We start from the raw sequence: 18,292 nt of genomic DNA, 5'->3' as shown, positions 1-18,292 counted from the left end.
TTCCGATCAGTAGACGGAGGAGAAGGTGGGGGGAAGGAGGAAGAGGAGGAGGCTTGATTGTATTGTATTGTAATGTAGTCTAGTCTAGTCGTCGTCTGCTTGTATTCTATAGATTGGCTGGTAGTCGTGATGATTCTTGCAGAAGCACCTTATCGATATCAGAATGAACAGGATGATTAGACATATCAATGAGAATGAGAATAATATGCCTGTTGCAATGGCACCACCAGGCGAGTACTTTGGTATGGGCAACACCGAGATACGACTACTGTTGTGTGTATCCACCCAGCAGTGGAAGCTGCCGTTGAAATGGTAGACAAAGTCATAGGCGTTGTAATAGGTGCCATTGACGTAGAGTGATTGTGACTGAATGTCGTCAGTGGCGTTGTTTGGTTGATAGTGAAAGATGATGCTGCCCTGGAAGCATTGGTTGGGCGTTGGTGCAGAGCACGTGTTGTTTGGTACAGGTGCCTCTGCAGATGAGTCGTCTAAAGGTGTCTCGTTCGCATCGTACTCGTAGGGGAATCGTCGTCCATTGTCGTAGAAGTATGAGGGGAACTGAATCTGATTGGTTGACTCTTGACACTTGTCATCTATTTGACAGTAGCGAGTGATGTTCTGTGTATCAAGTGTACAGTTGAGGAGACGCCAGTTGTCGATATACTGCATCGATGGTCTGAGCAGTGCTCCGACGATGACTGAACCAGCAATCATAGTAATCAGAAAGCATATACCATTCAGTGCGATACAACAGTTTGACAAGCCATGACTCTTATGATGATGATGATGGTGATGATGATGGTGACCCATGATCAATCACTATCTTTCTCTAATATAATTATTATAAATATATATGTACGTATTTGTATGAACAGTGATAATTGAAACACGAGGTATGTTTTGTGTTGAACACACACAACATAATTATCTCTTTTTTTTTATTCTTTGTTATCAAAGTGTCAGACCTTTGATGTATTTGAAGAGTGACTCCATACATGAAGAGCTCGTATATTCGTGGATATTTGAGCCTGATGATACAATTGAGCATGATGGATTAGATCCAAAGTCTGTGTCAAGTGGTTCGTTGGATGCGATCCAATTGCGACAACGATCCTGAAGGAACTTGAGTAACTGCTCGGTGTCACCACGAACCTGATGTGGCGAGTGTACACTGTCGGTCAATGCAACAGCCTTGAGACGTTCTAGAAGTGGCTTCCTCTTGGATAATAGGTTCATTGTGACGACGCCTCCAAATGAGTGTGCCACGATCACCACCTGTTGTGCTGGTGACTTGGCAACAAAGTTGTCATAGCAGTACAATGCGTGGTTGATTGGACTCTCACTGCCCTCTACTGGTGAGTTGCCAACAAAGTTCAAATTAGGATTGAGCACAATTGTAGCGAATCCATTGAGTTCGGCACGCTCCAAGTAGGGAAGAATGCTGCCGGTCTTGAGTGAGTCGTTGATGCATAGACTTCTGGCCCATTGTCCAGCACGCACTTGGCCACTGCCACAGATGATGACCATCAGTCGATCGGTGTTTGTATAAAAGTCATTGCTTATGAAGATGTTTGATCTTGCCTTCTTGTCATCATCGTCGTTGTTGGTTTGAGGTAGAGGTGGCAGTATTTCCTCTTGTGGCTGTGGTGCCACAGGTATGAGGATCTCTTGTAGGTTGTAGGGTGCCTCCTTCATCATGTCCTGTATGGTCAGAGCGACAGTGTCGCCCAGTCGTTCATAGTGGTCCTGGGTAACAAACTTGAACTTTTCCTCAGGATTAGGTGTTGACCGCAGCTGACCCGCTTGGTTAAAGTGATAGCCAAAGGGATCCAATCTATTGGTTCTTCTATTTGTTGACATTATTAATTATTTATATATATCTTTAGACGAGTTTTATAAGTGATATATCTAAAAACAACTACTGCTTGATCATCACTAGTTTCACACATCAACCCCCACTCTTAACACCATCAGACAACCCTACCAATAGTAGACATAACAACAACAATGTTCACAACAACAACAACAATTGCATTCAGAAGAGTGGTTGGTCAAATGACCACCTCATTCACTCGCACATACTCAACAACAACACAATTGAGCGAAAAGCTGGTCTTGTTGGAACGTCATATGGTCAATGGCACCTACTCTGGTGTTGCCTTTATCAAACTCAACAAACCAGCGCAGTTCAATGCACTCTCCTTTGAGATGGGTGCCGACTTTAAGAATGTCGTTGATGAGCTATCTGCCGACAAGCAACTCAAGTGTGTCATCCTCACTGGACAGGGCAATGCATTCTCTGCCGGTGGTGATCTGTCCTTCCTCATGGAGCGATCCAAAGACACACCTCAGAACAACGCAGAGATCATGGAGAGATTCTATCGCACCTTCCTCTACATCCGCAAGATTGAGGTACCAATCATCTCTGCCATCAATGGTCCTGCCATTGGTGCTGGAATGTGTCTCGCTATGGCCACTGATTTGAGACTTATCAGTAGTAAGGCTCGTATGGGTGTTACCTTTGTTGACCTTGGTATCCATCCAGGTAAGTAGTAGTAGTAGTAGGGACACTCTCTTTTCTGTTCTTCCTGAAACAAGGTAGCACTGACTGATCATCTCTCTTTTCACGGTTCCCTCTCTTATTTCCTAGGAATGGCCGCTACTCACTTCATGCCAAGATTGTTGGGACACCAAGTAGCTTCCCGTTTGATGCTAACTGGTGATGTCATCCAGGGTGAGGAAGCCAAGAGATTGGGTGTTGTGTTGGATGTAGTCGAGCCCGACAACTTGATTCCAGCTTCACTGGATCTTGCACTGCGCATCGCCAAGAAGTCGAGGTAAGTTAAGTTGTTGTTGTCGTTGTTTTTAAAGTCCATCCAAGAGAGTACTTATCCTAACAACACCTACTACAAACAACAGTATCGCAGTACAGAGCTGTCTAAAGACACTTCGTAATCAACAGAATGAGTGTTTGGACCAATCTTTGACGAGAGAGGCAGGAGCCCAGGCAATGTGCTATGCATCCACCGACATTGTCGAGGGTGTCACTGCCATTAAAGAAAAGAGACCTCCCAGGTTCTAAGCTAAACTTATAGCCTGAACCAATCAACATCAAGTCAATACAAAAGAAGATACAAGTAATGATGGCTAAATAATAAGTCGGTGTTATTATAATATATTAACTTAAAGCAGGAGCATTGCAACGAGAAGACCAAACAAGACGATGAGCATTCCATTCACTTGGACAAAGGTGGATGAGTTCTGTTGGTTCTGGCAGAGGGCGTTGCTCTCCTGAGGGCAGCGAACAGAGACAGTTGAGCTGACATCGACAATCATTCCTGGCTGTTGACAAGTGAACCACTTGCCATCGACCTGGAACTGGAGCTGCTTGTCCTGGCATCTCTGTGGACGACATGTTGGCACGAGCTTGTTGTTTGATGGCGAAAGGAAGCATGCAGAGCTATCACCAAATACCTCTCCGAGGGCGTTTGGCGTCTGGTTGGTATCGAAACAGTAGTAGGCCTGTTGGAAGGTCTCGGCAGAGTTGAACAGACAGAAGGAGAAGAGTCCTCCGCTGGCACCACCCCATGAATTGTCAGCAGCAAAGTGCTGGAATTGTGGGTTGGCCGTCACTTCCTTATTGGAAATGATGGCAGTATAACCTACACCAGCTCTAGTTGCAGTGCAGGACACCAAAGGCTTGTTAAGAGTAACGTTGGAGTTCCAGTAGCCGTCAAAGTTCCATGTTGACGCTGAGCAAGGCTTAAGGGCAAAGTCACAACCCTTCTTTAGACCCCAGACCAACGGCTTCACATCCTGTGTCTGATGAGTGATGTACCAGCCAGAGTCCTTGAGAAGTGACAGGGTCAATCCTGTAAGTGGTGCAGATGCCTGGGCATAGCCCAACATTAGCTCCTCTCCGATGCGGAGGGCACTCCAATGACTTCCAGCTGTTCCAGAACCTCCATTGTCCTCTAGCTCAGCTCCCGGCATTGAGTCACATCCATAGTGATTCTGAATGAATGACTTGACGGCTGGGGTCTGAAGGAATGTCTTTGTGACGCTGTACTGCTCTCCAGATGGGCTGACCTCCTTTGACACTACGGTGGTGGTAGGTGGGTTTGCAGTAGTGGCCGTGATAAACTTGTCATACATGTCCGAAGCAAATCCAAGAGCATGGGTGGCCTCATGTAGTGATACTCTGTGTATAGTTGGAGGGTAGTTGGAATTAATACATATATATATATTAACAAACTATTATTCCATCATGCATCTTGTACTTACGCAAAGAATGTTTGCCACTCGGCCTGGTTAGTCTTGGCATAAGAGGTGTTGGCAAAATTGGCAAAGTACATTGGCGCAAAGTTGATTAGTCCAACAACTGGTGCACCAGTGTCTGATCTCATCAGGCAAGAGGTGGCGTAGGCAATGACACCAGCGTCCAGAGTGGGATGAGCTGTTACATAGTACATAAAGTCTCCGACGAAACCCTTGCTAATGTCAATGGTGTAGTCCTCGCCGGCACAGTTCGGGTATGGCTGGCTTCCCTGGTGGCTGTTGGGGCCATTGACCTCCAGTACGTCACCGTAGGTATCGGTCACGTGTGGCAACAATACGTTCTTAATCAAGTTGATTAAGCCTGGTGTCAATATATCGGCGGCAGTGCAAACGTAGTTCTGGAGGTTTCCTTGGTCATTACTTAATTGGACGGTCTGGCCAATACTTGAGCATGTCTGGCTGTTGGATGTCGATAAAAAGGTGTTGTTGAACACAATCCTGAATGGGTGAGTGTCCATGGCAGGAGCAGCAGCTGCGAGGGTGTCAAGGGTCTTGATGCTGTTCACTGGTACTGATCTTCTGGCATGTGGATTTCTTGATCTGAGCTTCTCGTAGCCACAGGATGGAGTCTTTGGTAAGGGGACGTGGGGTAGTGGAGCACCCTGGAGTAACTCGGTCAGAGCAGCGCCATGCTGCTCAAGCATTGGCATAGCATATTCTACTGATGTATAGTCATTCTTCTCTCCCAATGCCATCAAGGAGAAAGATGTTGCAATTACAACGAGGCATATTATAATTGAATTATATTTCATTGTAATAAAAAATATATCTATGTTATAAATAAATAAATGTAATAATAGGGTTGGTTGATTGTAAACTAATCAAGTTGATGGTGACACTTAGCATCAGTTCCAGTTCCATTGCAACTATCCGTTGATGTTTGACACTGGTCGACTAGCGATGTCCAAACACAACACTAAAAACTGTCTGTCACCAACCCACTTAATTTGATGGGTGATGATGACATGGACGAATAACACCCCCTCACTAATAATGATACAACCTATCTTTGTGGAAAACAATAAACTTTCAGCTGAAAGTCGCGCCCCAATTCCAGATACAGCAAAACTTTCAATTCTATGAACTAACATTCTCTTTTATGGACTTTGGCCCAGCATTTTATCCAAGTTTTATGACTTGTGATGACATAACTCTCAATAATGTTGATCAATAACCCGTCTTGGTTGAGTTCATCAATAAACAAACAACACAAGGGAAATCCAATTTGCCCTCCTTTGACTTCTCCTCATCATAGGAGGTAGTGTTGTAATTATTGCAATATCTGTTTGCATTGACCAAACTTCAAACAAATACATACAAACATTTACAACTATTACTACTACTGAACTGAACACAGCAGCTGCTGAATAAATCAGTCAACGTCAGTGGTCAACAGGTTTCAGAACTGTCTGTCAGCTGCACCAACGTTTGCCTGCCAACATGGATGTGCCGCAGTCAGTGTGTATTGTGCGATGTGTGTGTATGTGTGTTTGAGTGAAAGTGTGTGTGTATGTAAATTTTGATGAAACAACTTGTTTTCAATAAAGTCGACAGACTGTGGTCAACATCAGGAGCAGCAGGTGGTCTCTGCCAGGTGGCAACAACCACACTTGATGTGCCACTCTTGAACTTATTTTTTTTGTTATTTTCATTTTAATTAATTATTGTTGATTCACAATCATATAATCACGCACCCTCTCCTCCATTCACTCAACATCATCACATTCCAACAACAACAACAACTCTACCTACCTATCACCAAGCAACCCTTACTTAGTTTTTTTTTTACCTCTTCACTGCTACACGCTTACACACACACACATATATATTATTCATAGATTATTTAATCTTTGTATACATATCTATTATATATAATAACTTCACCTTTATAACTACTACTTACTATTACCACATACACATCATAAAACAATAATGGGAGGAACATTCGGAAAGATTTTCTCTAGATTCTTTGGAAAGAAGGATATGAGAATACTGATGGTCGGTCTCGATGCCGCCGGTAAGACCACCATCCTCTACAAGCTCAAGCTTGGAGAGATCGTCACCACAATCCCAACCATCGGATTCAACGTCGAGACAGTCGAGTTCAAGAACATCAACTTCACAGTGTGGGATGTCGGTGGACAGGACAAGATTCGTCCATTGTGGAGACATTACTTCCAGAACACTCAAGGTCTGATCTTTGTCGTCGACTCCAACGACAGAGAGCGTATTCAAGAGGCCTGTGATGAGCTCCAGAAGATGCTTAACGAGGATGAGCTCCGTGACGCCGTGCTGCTCGTCTTCTGCAACAAGCAGGATCTGCCCAATGCCATGAGTGTTGCTGAGGTCACCGACAAGCTCAACCTCCACTCACTCCGTCAGAGAAGCTGGTACATTCAGTCCACCTGTGCCACCTCAGGTGATGGTCTCTACGAAGGTCTCGACTGGTTGTCCAACACTCTCACCAAGTCCAAGTAAATGCATTCTATCTCTCGTCTCTAGTCTCCAAAAGGAAGCTAGATGTCCATCCCAGATCATTTTATACTAGCGCCGCAGCAACATCAGCAGCAAGAGTCGTCAAACAACAACAAATAACAACAACAACAACGTTGCCTCAGATAACAGTGGCACATAAAATATATGTAATAAATAAGGCCAATAAGGTCGTTTACTCAAACATAGTAACATGTCGATGATCATGTTGATGACAATGATGATCACTCAATCATCAGTACAGTACAATCGTTGTACACTTTATTTTCTTTGAGAGTAACATAGCAGACAACCTTGTTCTTCAATACAGCACTGATGGTAGGAGTGTCCACAGTATGGGAAAACAATGACACTGGACGGAGTCACACCAAGGAAGCTAGACTCTGGGTTCTCGATGAGCGGCAGTGTGCACACTGGACATTGTCCACCGTGCAGCTCGGTCTCGGTACCCCAGTGGAAGCTAGAGTCCTCAAAGAACTGTGGTGTGACACCCAAGTTCACTGTCGTAGTTGCTAAAGATGAAGATGATTGATTTAGTTCGGTAGAACTAATCAAATCTTGTTGTTGATGTTGTTGTTGTTGCTGTTGCTGTAGTGTTTGATGATGTGCCTTTAGACCGGTTGGGGTATGGAAATGATTCAGGTCATCTACGACCAGAGACCAGATCTGTGGAGATAGGTTCATAGGCTTCTTGGTCCAGAGGTAACTGTCCAAACGAGATAGTATTTCATGTGCGATTGACTTCCTGTTGTACATTGTCCACTTTCCATTGCGTATCCATTCCGAGAATAGCTCCGATGGAAGTTGGGCAGATTCAAACAGCGAGGAGGTCAAGAGCAGGTCAATGGCTTGTAGGGCACCAATCGAACGTCCCATCAGTCGTGCGGCAAACGGCTCAGAGATGGCAAAGGCAGTGTCACGATTGAAGAAGATGTTGTTGTAGTAGTCACGTTGCTCCTGCATCTTCTCCAGCAGTGTTGTCCACAGGGCTAGGTCAATGTTGTTCTCCATGACCTTGGTGAGGGCATCGATGTTGTCTGTGGCAACAACTAGGTTGAGCAGCTTCTGTACATATTGGTTGCGGAGTTCCTCGTTGTAGCTGTGTGACTTGGCGCCAAATGTTCTGTAGAGGTGGCTGTAGATGGCCAGGAGTCCCTCAAAGAATCCATGTTGTTCGCACAGGTGCTCCAGTCGGGAGATGTTGAATATGTACTCGTTGCTGACGACCTTGTTGATGATGGACATCAATTGAACAGAGTGCTTCCATTCGATGAGATGTGCTCCGACTCTAGGTCGTCTAGTCTCTGGTATGTTATCATTGGTAATGAACAACTGATCCTTGGGTGGCTGCAAATGCACCAGGTTGGAGAGGAACCAGTCCTCCATGAGATTGGTGTCCATTCGACATTCGGGCGTCTTGATCATCAGGTGGTTTAGGTACTCAAACTTGACGGCTAGACGGGCTGCGGGGCGTTGATCAACAAACTTTAGAATGTTGCGAGGCAGAATCACTGGATAGCGGCTGGCGTAGAAAAGTGTAGACAACTTGGTCTGTGAATCGAGAAGAATCTCCATATACCTAAATAGCAGACCAATATCATCGAGATGATTCTCTAGATACTGGATGCAGCCAGTACCATCATTGCTGTCGATAAAGGTGTTCAATGTGGCAATGACCTTTGAGTTCTGTCTTGCAAATGTCTCCATGTCCAACAAAGTGTCTGTACAGGAGTCCCACTGTCTCTCATTGACGTAGGGATATATCTTGTTGCAGTCGAGATAGGTGAAGTATTTCCTTATCGTCTCTCGAGCACTGGTCTCATTCCAACAACGACAAAGCCTGCCCTGTGAGTCGTATGACATAGGGTTGACGCCCAACAAGAAGCATCCAGTGATGATCTCGGACACCATTTCCGAAGGTGCTACATACTCGACACGGTTGAATGCCTGTAGCCATGGCTGAAGAAGTGGGAGGACACCGGCCTCGATCTTCTTTGAGTGGTAGGCGAGCATTGCGTCGTATGTCGATCGTGTGAGCTTGTCGAGGAGCTCTACTGGTGTCAACTCGGGTGGTGGTGGAGGTTGTGCGACTGGCTGGACATTCTCAACTGAAGCTGGCTGGGTTGGTTCAAGGGCCAGTGGATCAACATGTTGCTCGAGCGTTGGAGGTGTCGATGTAGTTGGGGTGCTAGTCACTGAGCCAAAGTTGGATTGGATCTTTTGTGATATAGTCGAGAACTCGGACTTGAGGTCTACCTTTTGGATCTTGTTAACGGCCAGTTGTCTTATCTCCTGGATAGAGTTCGTAGCAGCACTGATTCCCTTAAATATTCCACTGGTCTTTAGGCCAGCAAGCTGAGAAGGTGGAGATGGTGTTGGTGCTGTTGTTGTTGAGTTTGATGAGCTCAATGGTGGAGTTTGTTGTTGCTGATTAGGTTGGTTGGCAGTGGACGTGGTGTCCGTCACTGGGTGTTGCTCGGGTTTGGTAGGTGAGGGTGGCTTATCGGACATGGTTGGAGTTGAGCTCGAGAGGGGTGGGAGTGATGCCGAGGGAAGAGTGGAAGCATTTGGTCCAATGACGGGTGAGACTTCAGTTGGTGTCACAATGTTGCTGCTGCTACTGTTTGCTGTGCTCTTCTTGATCACCTTCTTCTTGATGATGACGGTGGTACGTTTGACACCAGTGGAGTTCTTCAACTCCAATGTGGGCTCTCCCTTGCCAGCATCCTCTGTTGTGATGGATGACGATGATGAGTTGAGTGATTGATCTTGAGAGGACGACAACATGGAGCTACCAGCAGTGGTGGTGTTTGGTACATCTGCACCAGAGGTCTTGAGTGGATTGACTGGAAGGCCTTCTGGCTTCTTCTTCTTCTTTCTGGTGGTGGAAGTGGTCGCAATCACCAGTGGGTTGTTGGACACCTCAATCTGCGCAAAGATGTTCTCTTTGGATATGGTCCTGGTATGACCAAAGTTGGTTGAGGGTTGAGGCGCCGTAGGGGTAACAGCTGTGGCGGCGGTGTCGTTGGGTTGCTGTGGTTGATCGATCACATCTTCAAGTGTCATTGAACTTGTGCTGTTGGTCAAACTGATTGTGTCTGCCGAATTCTCCTCGGTCAAAGTGTAGGGAGTGTCTTTGGAGAGCTCAGATGCTATCTCTGTTGTTGAAGAGAAAGTGTGAGTAAAGTGTTGTATTCAATCAACTTGATCTTTGAACTTACCATTCTTTGGTTCATCAATATGACCATTCTCTACAACCACAATTGGTTGATTGGTTGTTGTGCCGTTTGTCGATGATGGTGGTTTTTGGGTGTCGACCAATGTAGCGACATCTGTTGTTGTAGTGATCATCTTGGTGTCATCTGTAAGAGTTATTTCTGATGGCTGGGTAGCTGGCTTTGAAACAATGCCAGATGATGGAGATGACTCCATAGCCGTTTGTTGGGCTACAGTCGAAGAAAGTATTGGTACAGGTACTGGTACAGATGTTGGGACAGTGAATGCGATTTGCTGCTGATGTTGTTGTTGCTGCTGTTGATGTTGTTGTTGAGTTGATGCATGATAGACACGTGACATTGTTCTGTTTGGTCCATGGAGAATGTAAATGGCATCATCAGAAACACAAAGGTCCTGCAAGAGAGTGCTGTCGACTCTCCACTCCAACACCTCGACCTCATTGACGTCGATCAGAAGCAAAGTCTTCTCGTCGAATGAGACTACGAACGCTCCATAAGGGAGCAAACGGGCAAAGGACATCACACCAGGGGGCAACATTGGTGAGGACAGGTCAGATGAGAGAGGCATTGGTGTGACAACCACTGCTCCTTCCTCTCCACCAGACTTAAAGTTCATCGTGGACAACACGGTTCCTTCAACGCTGTCAGCCAACCATAATCTCTTTCCAGGCCTCGAGGCATAGACAGAGGTGGTGGAGAGTGGATGGAAGCAAGCACCCTGCTTGGTAGGCTTCTCTCTCAGCTTCTTGCCCACCTGGACAGTGGTCAATAGCTTTCCAGAGACATTGGAGCCAATTTGGTAGTTGATGATCGATGTCTTGGTGAGAGAGGATGCCAGGATCGAGAGTGTTGATGTCTGTGAAACGGCTGCTGCCGCTGTGGTCGTCTGGGTAGGTTGTTGAGGTGCGCCTTCCCTTGCTATCAGGATAGTGTCCAACTGAACCACTCTAGAGTCCAACTTGCAGACAGGTTCTGCACTAAAGAAGAAAGCACGTCTAGCCTTTGGAATGGAGCAGCAAAATACATTGCCACCGTCATCACCACTAAGAAGATAATTGCCGCACGGTGACCATACGATGCAAGTGGTCTCTGTGTCGCGTGGATGGTCGGTCATCTTGAACAGAATCTTCTCCTTCTCCTTTCGTATCGTCAGGTTGGGCTCAATGACAAAGATCACCTTTTGAGTGGCGATGGCCACCAAGTTGTCATTTGTCGGATTGATCTTGATGCTAGTTATCGAATCTCTAATGTCGTTGAATGACAGTATCTGATTGAACACCACTCCGTCATTGTTTAATAGCATTGGCATTATCGACTGTTGTTGATGTTGATGTTGTTGTGACTGAACCATCTTCCTCTCAAAGAAGTAGATGCTACCAGTGTTGGCACCCAACACAAGGTATCGTCTAGAGACATCGAGACAAGTGTACTTGACACGTCCACTTCCTCCAACTGGGGCAAGTACACTGTCCACAGACTCTAATGATAGATGGGTTGTTGTTGTTGTTGTTGTTGTCATGGTTGTTGTCGTTATTAAGATATGTTGTTGTTGTTGTTGTTGTTGTTGTTGATGATGTTGGATCAGTTGTTAGTCCAACTCAACTACAACAACTACTATTACTAATACTTCAAATACAATGTTTGCAAAGTTCTGATGAATAATCGATTCAGATACTTCTTCAAAAACCAAAAAAAGGAGGAAGTTCTGATCAAACCCATAATCAAAGCAATGATCAAATAATAATAATAATAATATATATATTCCTGAATTATTGTTATTATTATTATTGAGTCTTTTTCTGGTCCTTGTTTGAAGCAACAGCGGCGGCAGATGATGCTGCTGGACGCTTGTAGCTTCTAAAGTAGAATTGGAGGAAGAGCATGAGGAAGCTCATGATAACAAAGTCCGAGAAAAGTGTACCTCGCAGCGATCCATTGCAAGGTGTCGACGTACCGACGTAATAGTGCCACATTCCATGCAGTGACATGTCGAATACAAACTGGATGATCTGCACACGGGTGATGTATTTCTTCCACCATGGGTTGTTGCCCTGCTCGCATTGATAGTAGTAGTAGTACATAATGATGTGTACGAAGCAGTTGGCACTAATATCGCCCCATTGTACTCCAGTGTTCTCCACAAGGTTCACCCAGCACAACCAGAATGTAATAAAGTGATGGTAGACATGGAGGAAGATAAGTTTTTTCTGTTTAAATGAATGAACAGGTATGTATGTATGGATGGATGGATGTTGTTAGAGTCTAATGTCCATATCTATTACTATCTGATATTAGCTCTGTCATCTTCTTCCAAATAAACATACCTTTCTAAGAACGAGGAATATGGTGTCAAGGAATTCATACACCTTGCTGAGGTAGAAAATATAGTAGAAGAAGGAAACTGTTCCATCTGTCTTTGGTGCACAGACCATATGGTAAAGTCCTTGTGGTATCTCGGTGATGAAGAGGGGCACCATCACTCCAAGCAACATTACCAGCGACAAGAGTGACAGGAACAGGTTGTGAGCCAAACATATATAGTGAAGCTTAACCTCCTTCCTGTTCTTCATGTAGACCTGGAGGAGATAGATCACCACCAGATAGCCTAGGGATCCAATTATTGGTGACCATATTGAGGAGAATGGTGTTACTCCAGCCTCCCATCTAAAATTCTGGATTGTCTGAACAACATCATCCACTGAGTGGATGTTTAATTGATCCAACAAGAATGACATGTTTGGATTATACAAATATATATATATATCTATTATAAATAAATCTATTGAATAATGAATGTGGAACAACACCCTGAGTAGTTGCAATTGATGATGATGATGACACAGTCAGTGAGAGTGGTGGTGTGTTTGGAAGTGGAGGACAATCCAAACGTGTTGCTGATATTGATGTTGTTGTTCGTGTGGGTAATAACCATCAACGACAACCTATTATTTTGAATTATTACTACTGTCGTATCAATGATGAATTGTGCTACACACTCTGAATTCATTGTTGTGGCATTGGCAGCTCGTTCGATGGGTCACTAGCCGGCATTTGCTAATCAATCTTGACTTTATGATATTTTTGGATTGGGCTTGTTGCGTTTCCCAAGTGTCTGCAGAAGAAGTCGAGACTCACTTTTGTTTGAGTGTTCACGTACTCTCTTTGTATCTCTCCAAAGAAACATCTGTCTTGGGACTTATCGATCACTTTGTTCCCAAGCGGGACTTGCCTACCTATTGCGTTGCATGACATCACTGAGGACATGGGAAGCCTTCGGCATTATCATTCGGCCGAAAGGTGTCTGCTGGTATTTGAGTCAGAAGCCGAGACAAACCATGTCCATGTAAGTAGGGTCGGGTCAATGTCATGGACAAGGAGGAAGAAGTATCATATATCTCTTCATTCTTTCTATCTTTATCTGTTTCCAGTTAGTAGTTGTGTTTATGTGTTCAAGAAGTTCAATTGCAACTGATCTTGAACTGTCCACCCGATGATTACGATGTTGATGAGTTTGAGAAGCACGACAATAATCAACAACATTAAAATGTCAACATAAACATAAACATGATTAGATTGAGACATATCATAACATCAAGTCAGACCAGCCCTTTGTTGATAAGTCAAACGAGTGCTTTGTCTGTGCAACATGGCTGTTCAAGAACACACTTGTTGACTGAACCATATTGGAACACACATTATAACTATACAACGACAAATAACAACAACAACAACATCAACAGAAGCATCAATAACAATAGACCGATAGGACCAACGAAACCAAGACCTGCTAGGGTATTATCAAAGTGTACGACCATCTTTCAAGACAAGAAGTACAATGAACTGAGAACACTGGTGCGTCCAAGACCTGATGAGTTGGTTCGAGCAAAGTACAGATTCCTCATAGTTGGCTTGGGTAATCCTGGCAAGGAGTACAGCTTCACACGACACAACATTGGTTATCTAGCTATAGATAGATTGGCCAAGCTACTGGGCACAGAGATCAATCAAGACATTAAGCATTCACTCATCACTACAATATGGCTACACTTGGCTGAACGACCAAAGAGGACAAATAACAAACAAAAGCAGAACAAGAGCGATAAGGTAGTTGTGTCACCAACAACAACAACAACAACAACAACAGCAACCTCAACAACAACAGTAATACCTGAACAATCTAAAGAGGTGGAGGAGGAAGTGACAGAAAAAGAAACAATACAGATGGAAGAGGTGTTGGCACAGGTAGAGCAACCAAAGGAAGTTAAGACTATAGTTGCCGAGGTGATATTGGCCAAGCCTACAAAGTTCATGAACCTAAGTGGTGGATGTGTCAGAGCATTGGCAAGCACCTACAACGTTCCCTTTGAGAACATACTGGTGTTGGTCGACGATATTGCCTTTGAACTTGGAAAGTCACGTCTGCGCTATGGAGGTTCTGGTGGTCAGAAGGGCATGGAGGACATCATCAATCGTTTGGGCACAGAGAAGATTGCCAGACTGAGGATTGGCGTTGGAATGCTTCGTCCTGGCGAGGACAAGGCATCCTTTGTCCTGAAGCGATTCCCAATGGAGTCGGCACAGACAATCAGCGATGTTACCGATAATGCTGCTGGCATTGCTGCGATGTGGATGGAATGTGGCACAATGTATACCATGAATGCTGCTAACAAGTAGTAATAGTACGGAGTGACATCAACAACAAACATATAAACTATCGATAGTATCAACCAACTGGTTTATTATATCTCCTCAATTGCAGAGGCATCATCATCATCGTTATTGTTGTTGTTGTTGTTGTTGTTGTTGTTGTTGTTGCTGACAGCTTCCACATTATCATCCTTGTTATTAGTTGATTGATCCTGTTCATCTTCTTCATCTCTGATCAACATATCCACAACCTTCTCTATGTTATCGCCAATCTCCTCATCCTTCTCCACCAAATGATAGTTCCTAATGATTGGATACTACAGTGATCATCAACATCATTTGTTAGTATCTACACATTGACATCTGTGACACGATGTTGACAACTTACCACTTTAACAGCTCTCATTAGATCTCTAGACTCTCTGGTTGCAGTGAGGAAGATGAGTGAATCGATGACGGACTTTCTTGTCTCCTTGTCCTCTTCGCGATCAACACTTGGTTGATGTGGCTGGTTGTGGAGCAATGGGTTCATGCCTTGCATTTCCTCGTCAGTCAGAATGTCTGGACCTCTAATGATTAACAGGAGCTTGGTGAGCACATCCAGTTTGCTGTCCAACAGTGCTGGATGATCGGCCTCGTCGAAGCAGCAGTTTCTCACGATGCCAACGACGCCACGACGAATAATGACGCTTTGATGCTCAAACAGTGGCAGTAAACCACCGATAATGCCATTGTCCTTGTTCATGATGATACGTCTTCCCTCTTCGATCTGTGTAACGTTGAGAAGGATGTTGACCACCCAATTTCCCTTTGTGCTCTTGAGTTTGTCCTCGCCATCGGTTGGTGAAGTCAACATATTGGCTAACTTCAATATATAGAATCCCTGTAGCTCTCTTCCATACTAAATGATATGTGTGTCCAGTGTTAAGTAATCATGATTGAATGAATGAATGAATGAAAGTGTTAATTCGATAAACTTACCTGCATTAACTGTGTGCATCCCTCCTTTGTATGTGTAATGTTTGACAATAGTATGGAGTAGACCTCTCTCAACTTGTTCTTTATATCGCATGCACCATCCACCAGTCTAGGTACGATGTTCCTCTTGACAATGTCACTGAGCATATCTCTGTCCTGACAAAAGTTGATCAATGTTGTCATTGCCAATCGATTGATGGTCTGTTTGATTCATTCATTCATTGATTCAATCATTGATTCATTCGTTAGTTTGTTTACAATCTATGTCATCACAACAACAACAACAACATTACATTATTTTCATCACCAATGAGTCTAATGAGATGTACTACTATATTTGTCTTCTTGAGTACCTCAATGGCCTCTGCATCACCTGATACACCAGAGATATGTTGCAACGCCAAGATCTTAATCTTTATTCATTAGGCATATTGATATAGATTAGTAAAATGATATCCGTCAGTATTTCTATCAATCTCTTGAATATGTTCATACCTCTGGCTTTTGCTCTTGAAGGAAAGGTATTAGCTCTGTTAGTTGTTCCATGATCTAATGATACTATAGTGCTGAAGTTGTAAGATATAATGTTTGTATGTATTTGTTTGTTATCTGTCAAAACTTAGTATGTTTCTTACTTTCGTTCGTTTTTTTTCAATAGCCCTTTCGTTGATTAATTAGTTCAGACAATATAAATTGATCACACAACTTTAGTGGTCTCAAGACATCAGGTGATTATGATTGAATTCAATAGAGAATCATTTCAGTACAATTTTAAGGTTGTAAATCAAGGTGTAGCCCCTGCCATGAAGAGGATAACCCTTGAGCGACCGGATGCCAAAGTAAACAACAACGACATTAGGTCCCAAGACTTTGATCTGTGTGATTTCGTGCCTTTACAAGGCCCTACACGGACCGATTTACCCTACTCAGGTAATTAAAAAGGGCAAATCTTGATCCATTATCAACAAATATAATAATAGACAAAGGTGGTGAGTCTACAACAACCCCACGGTCGTGTTGCCCAATTATTATTGGCTGGACTACCACTCCAAGTGTGTGTGAGTGTGCGTGTAAGTTCACACAAATTAAACATTATCAACATCATCAACAACAACAACAACATCATTAACTACTTACTCTAAATATTATTATATTACGACTAATTCTATTAGTAGATAAAATATATACAATTAGGAATGGCACAGACTAATAATAACAAGATTGCAATGTTCTCAGCAAAGAAATACTGGGATAAACACTTTGAGTCGGTCAGCGGTATCGACAAGTACAAGATAACAAATATTGATGCTCAGCTCAATGAAAATACTGTAAGTTTAACAATTTCCAACTTTTTATTATTAATATTAATAATAACATTATATAAACAACTAGGCCAGTTTGGCTAAAGGTCACACTGCAGTATGTCCATTCGTGAATGACGTAGTAGATGATAAGACATTACATATTCTTCATCAGGGTGGAACAAGGGTATTGTTGTTGAGATCAACTGGATTCAACCATGTCAATCTCAAGGTGGCGCAGGATCTAGGTATGACTGTGATGCACGTTCCGGGATATTCACCTGCCTCAATCGCAGAGTATGCTGTTGCCATGATGTTAACCTTAAACAGAAGATTGATCAAGGCATCCAGGAGGGGTATGTATCATATCACTCGTAACCAATACCAAATTGTATCAACTGACCAGTTCTTACGATTCATCAAGTGTTTGAGGGCAACTTTGAGCTGAGCTCTTTGGATGGTTTTGAAATGAATGGTAAAACTGTTGGAGTCTGTGGAACTGGCAATATTGGAATGATATTATGTCGCATCCTGATGGGATTCGGTTGCAAGGTTATTGCCTATGATGTTAGGGAGAATCCAGAATGTATCAAGATGGGTGTCAAGTATGTCTCACTTGAAGAGATATGGGCTCAATCTGATATCATCTCCCTCCATGTTCCATTGTTAAAGGATACCGTAAGTACTTACTCAAAGTGGAACATATGTCATTACCTTGTCTAACTCTGAAATGCACATCAAATAAGAAACATATGATCAATCCAACAACAATTGACAAGATGAAGAACAATGTGATGATCATCAATACTTCAAGAGGTGGATTGGTCGATACCAAGGCAGTGATCAAGGGTATCAAATCTGGAAAGATTGGTTATCTCGGTCTGGACGTATATGAGGAGGAGGCAGACCTCTTCTTTGAGGACAAGAGTGAGACCATCATTCAGGATGACAAGCTTGCCAGGTTGACAACGTTCTGTAACGTACTGGTCACTGGCCACCAGGCATGGTTCACCAACAAGTCACTTGATGAGATATGCAAGACCACCATCAACAACTTTGCAAGCTTCCTCAGTGGCAACGCGACCAAAGCCAATGTTGTAGAGTACAAGCCAATCTCAAATTGAGGTCTGAGTCATTAATGATGATGAACCTATTGTTTCCTACGTCTGCCACTGCGGTTAGTAGTAGTTTGTTGTTTGATTGTTATGTATTGAAGAACTAATAAAGGAATTGAAATGGTCATTTCGATCATATACGCTACTACCGTCTTCAAGGTTTATTATTATTATTATTATTATT

General features: G+C 43.5%; 10 protein-coding genes across 10 annotated transcripts; 4 read left to right on the top strand and 6 right to left on the bottom strand.

The window, feature by feature from the left end:
* Window positions 1-90: 90 nt before the first annotated feature.
* SAMD00019534_058650 (hypothetical protein) lies at window positions 91-810 on the bottom strand (the record flags this gene model as incomplete). The annotated part of the gene is made up of 1 exon (XM_012899356.1): window positions 91-810. A coding segment is annotated over one exon (720 nt), but the record flags the coding sequence as incomplete, so codon positions are not given.
* A 141-nt stretch (window positions 811-951) lies between these two features.
* Window positions 952-1,860, bottom strand: SAMD00019534_058640 (hypothetical protein; the record flags this gene model as incomplete). Its single annotated transcript, XM_012899355.1, has 1 exon — window positions 952-1,860. The coding sequence occupies one exon, from the start codon at window positions 1,858-1,860 to the stop codon at window positions 952-954; it is 909 nt and encodes a 302-aa protein (XP_012754809.1).
* A 183-nt stretch (window positions 1,861-2,043) lies between these two features.
* SAMD00019534_058630 (hypothetical protein) lies at window positions 2,044-3,076 on the top strand (the record flags this gene model as incomplete). Its single annotated transcript, XM_012899354.1, has 3 exons — window positions 2,044-2,545; window positions 2,651-2,837; window positions 2,920-3,076. Coding segments are annotated over 3 exons (846 nt in total), but the record flags the coding sequence as incomplete, so codon positions are not given.
* A 107-nt stretch (window positions 3,077-3,183) lies between these two features.
* SAMD00019534_058620 (hypothetical protein) lies at window positions 3,184-5,033 on the bottom strand (the record flags this gene model as incomplete). The annotated part of the gene is made up of 2 exons (XM_012899353.1): window positions 3,184-4,201; window positions 4,285-5,033. The coding sequence occupies 2 exons, from the start codon at window positions 5,031-5,033 to the stop codon at window positions 3,184-3,186; spliced, it is 1,767 nt and encodes a 588-aa protein (XP_012754807.1).
* Window positions 5,034-6,270: 1,237 nt separating this feature from the next.
* Window positions 6,271-6,816, top strand: SAMD00019534_058610 (hypothetical protein; the record flags this gene model as incomplete). The annotated part of the gene is made up of 1 exon (XM_012899352.1): window positions 6,271-6,816. One exon carries the CDS (start codon window positions 6,271-6,273, stop codon window positions 6,814-6,816), a length of 546 nt encoding a protein of 181 aa, XP_012754806.1.
* A 282-nt stretch (window positions 6,817-7,098) lies between these two features.
* SAMD00019534_058600 (hypothetical protein) lies at window positions 7,099-11,607 on the bottom strand (the record flags this gene model as incomplete). Its single annotated transcript, XM_012899351.1, has 4 exons — window positions 7,099-7,308; window positions 7,369-9,355; window positions 9,425-9,989; window positions 10,053-11,607. Coding segments are annotated over 4 exons (4,317 nt in total), but the record flags the coding sequence as incomplete, so codon positions are not given.
* Window positions 11,608-11,851: 244 nt separating this feature from the next.
* Window positions 11,852-12,802, bottom strand: SAMD00019534_058590 (hypothetical protein; the record flags this gene model as incomplete). Its single annotated transcript, XM_012899350.1, has 2 exons — window positions 11,852-12,274; window positions 12,392-12,802. 2 exons carry the CDS (start codon window positions 12,800-12,802, stop codon window positions 11,852-11,854), a joined length of 834 nt encoding a protein of 277 aa, XP_012754804.1.
* Window positions 12,803-14,288: 1,486 nt separating this feature from the next.
* Window positions 14,289-14,741, top strand: SAMD00019534_058580 (hypothetical protein; the record flags this gene model as incomplete). The annotated part of the gene is made up of 1 exon (XM_012899349.1): window positions 14,289-14,741. The coding sequence occupies one exon, from the start codon at window positions 14,289-14,291 to the stop codon at window positions 14,739-14,741; it is 453 nt and encodes a 150-aa protein (XP_012754803.1).
* An 80-nt stretch (window positions 14,742-14,821) lies between these two features.
* Window positions 14,822-16,238, bottom strand: SAMD00019534_058570 (hypothetical protein; the record flags this gene model as incomplete). Its single annotated transcript, XM_012899348.1, has 5 exons — window positions 14,822-15,031; window positions 15,103-15,615; window positions 15,696-15,893; window positions 15,986-16,105; window positions 16,188-16,238. Coding segments are annotated over 5 exons (1,092 nt in total), but the record flags the coding sequence as incomplete, so codon positions are not given.
* Window positions 16,239-16,888: 650 nt separating this feature from the next.
* Window positions 16,889-18,117, top strand: SAMD00019534_058560 (hypothetical protein; the record flags this gene model as incomplete). Its single annotated transcript, XM_012899347.1, has 4 exons — window positions 16,889-17,020; window positions 17,085-17,349; window positions 17,418-17,671; window positions 17,740-18,117. The coding sequence occupies 4 exons, from the start codon at window positions 16,889-16,891 to the stop codon at window positions 18,115-18,117; spliced, it is 1,029 nt and encodes a 342-aa protein (XP_012754801.1).
* Window positions 18,118-18,292: the final 175 nt, after the last annotated feature.

Source organism: Acytostelium subglobosum (genome assembly GCF_000787575.1).
Source record: "Acytostelium subglobosum LB1 DNA, scaffold: scaffold10, whole genome shotgun sequence".
Lineage (NCBI taxonomy): Eukaryota > Evosea > Eumycetozoa > Acytosteliales > Acytosteliaceae > Acytostelium > Acytostelium subglobosum.
Note: the sequence above shows the minus strand (reverse complement) of the source record. Positions and strands in the feature narration are given on the sequence as shown.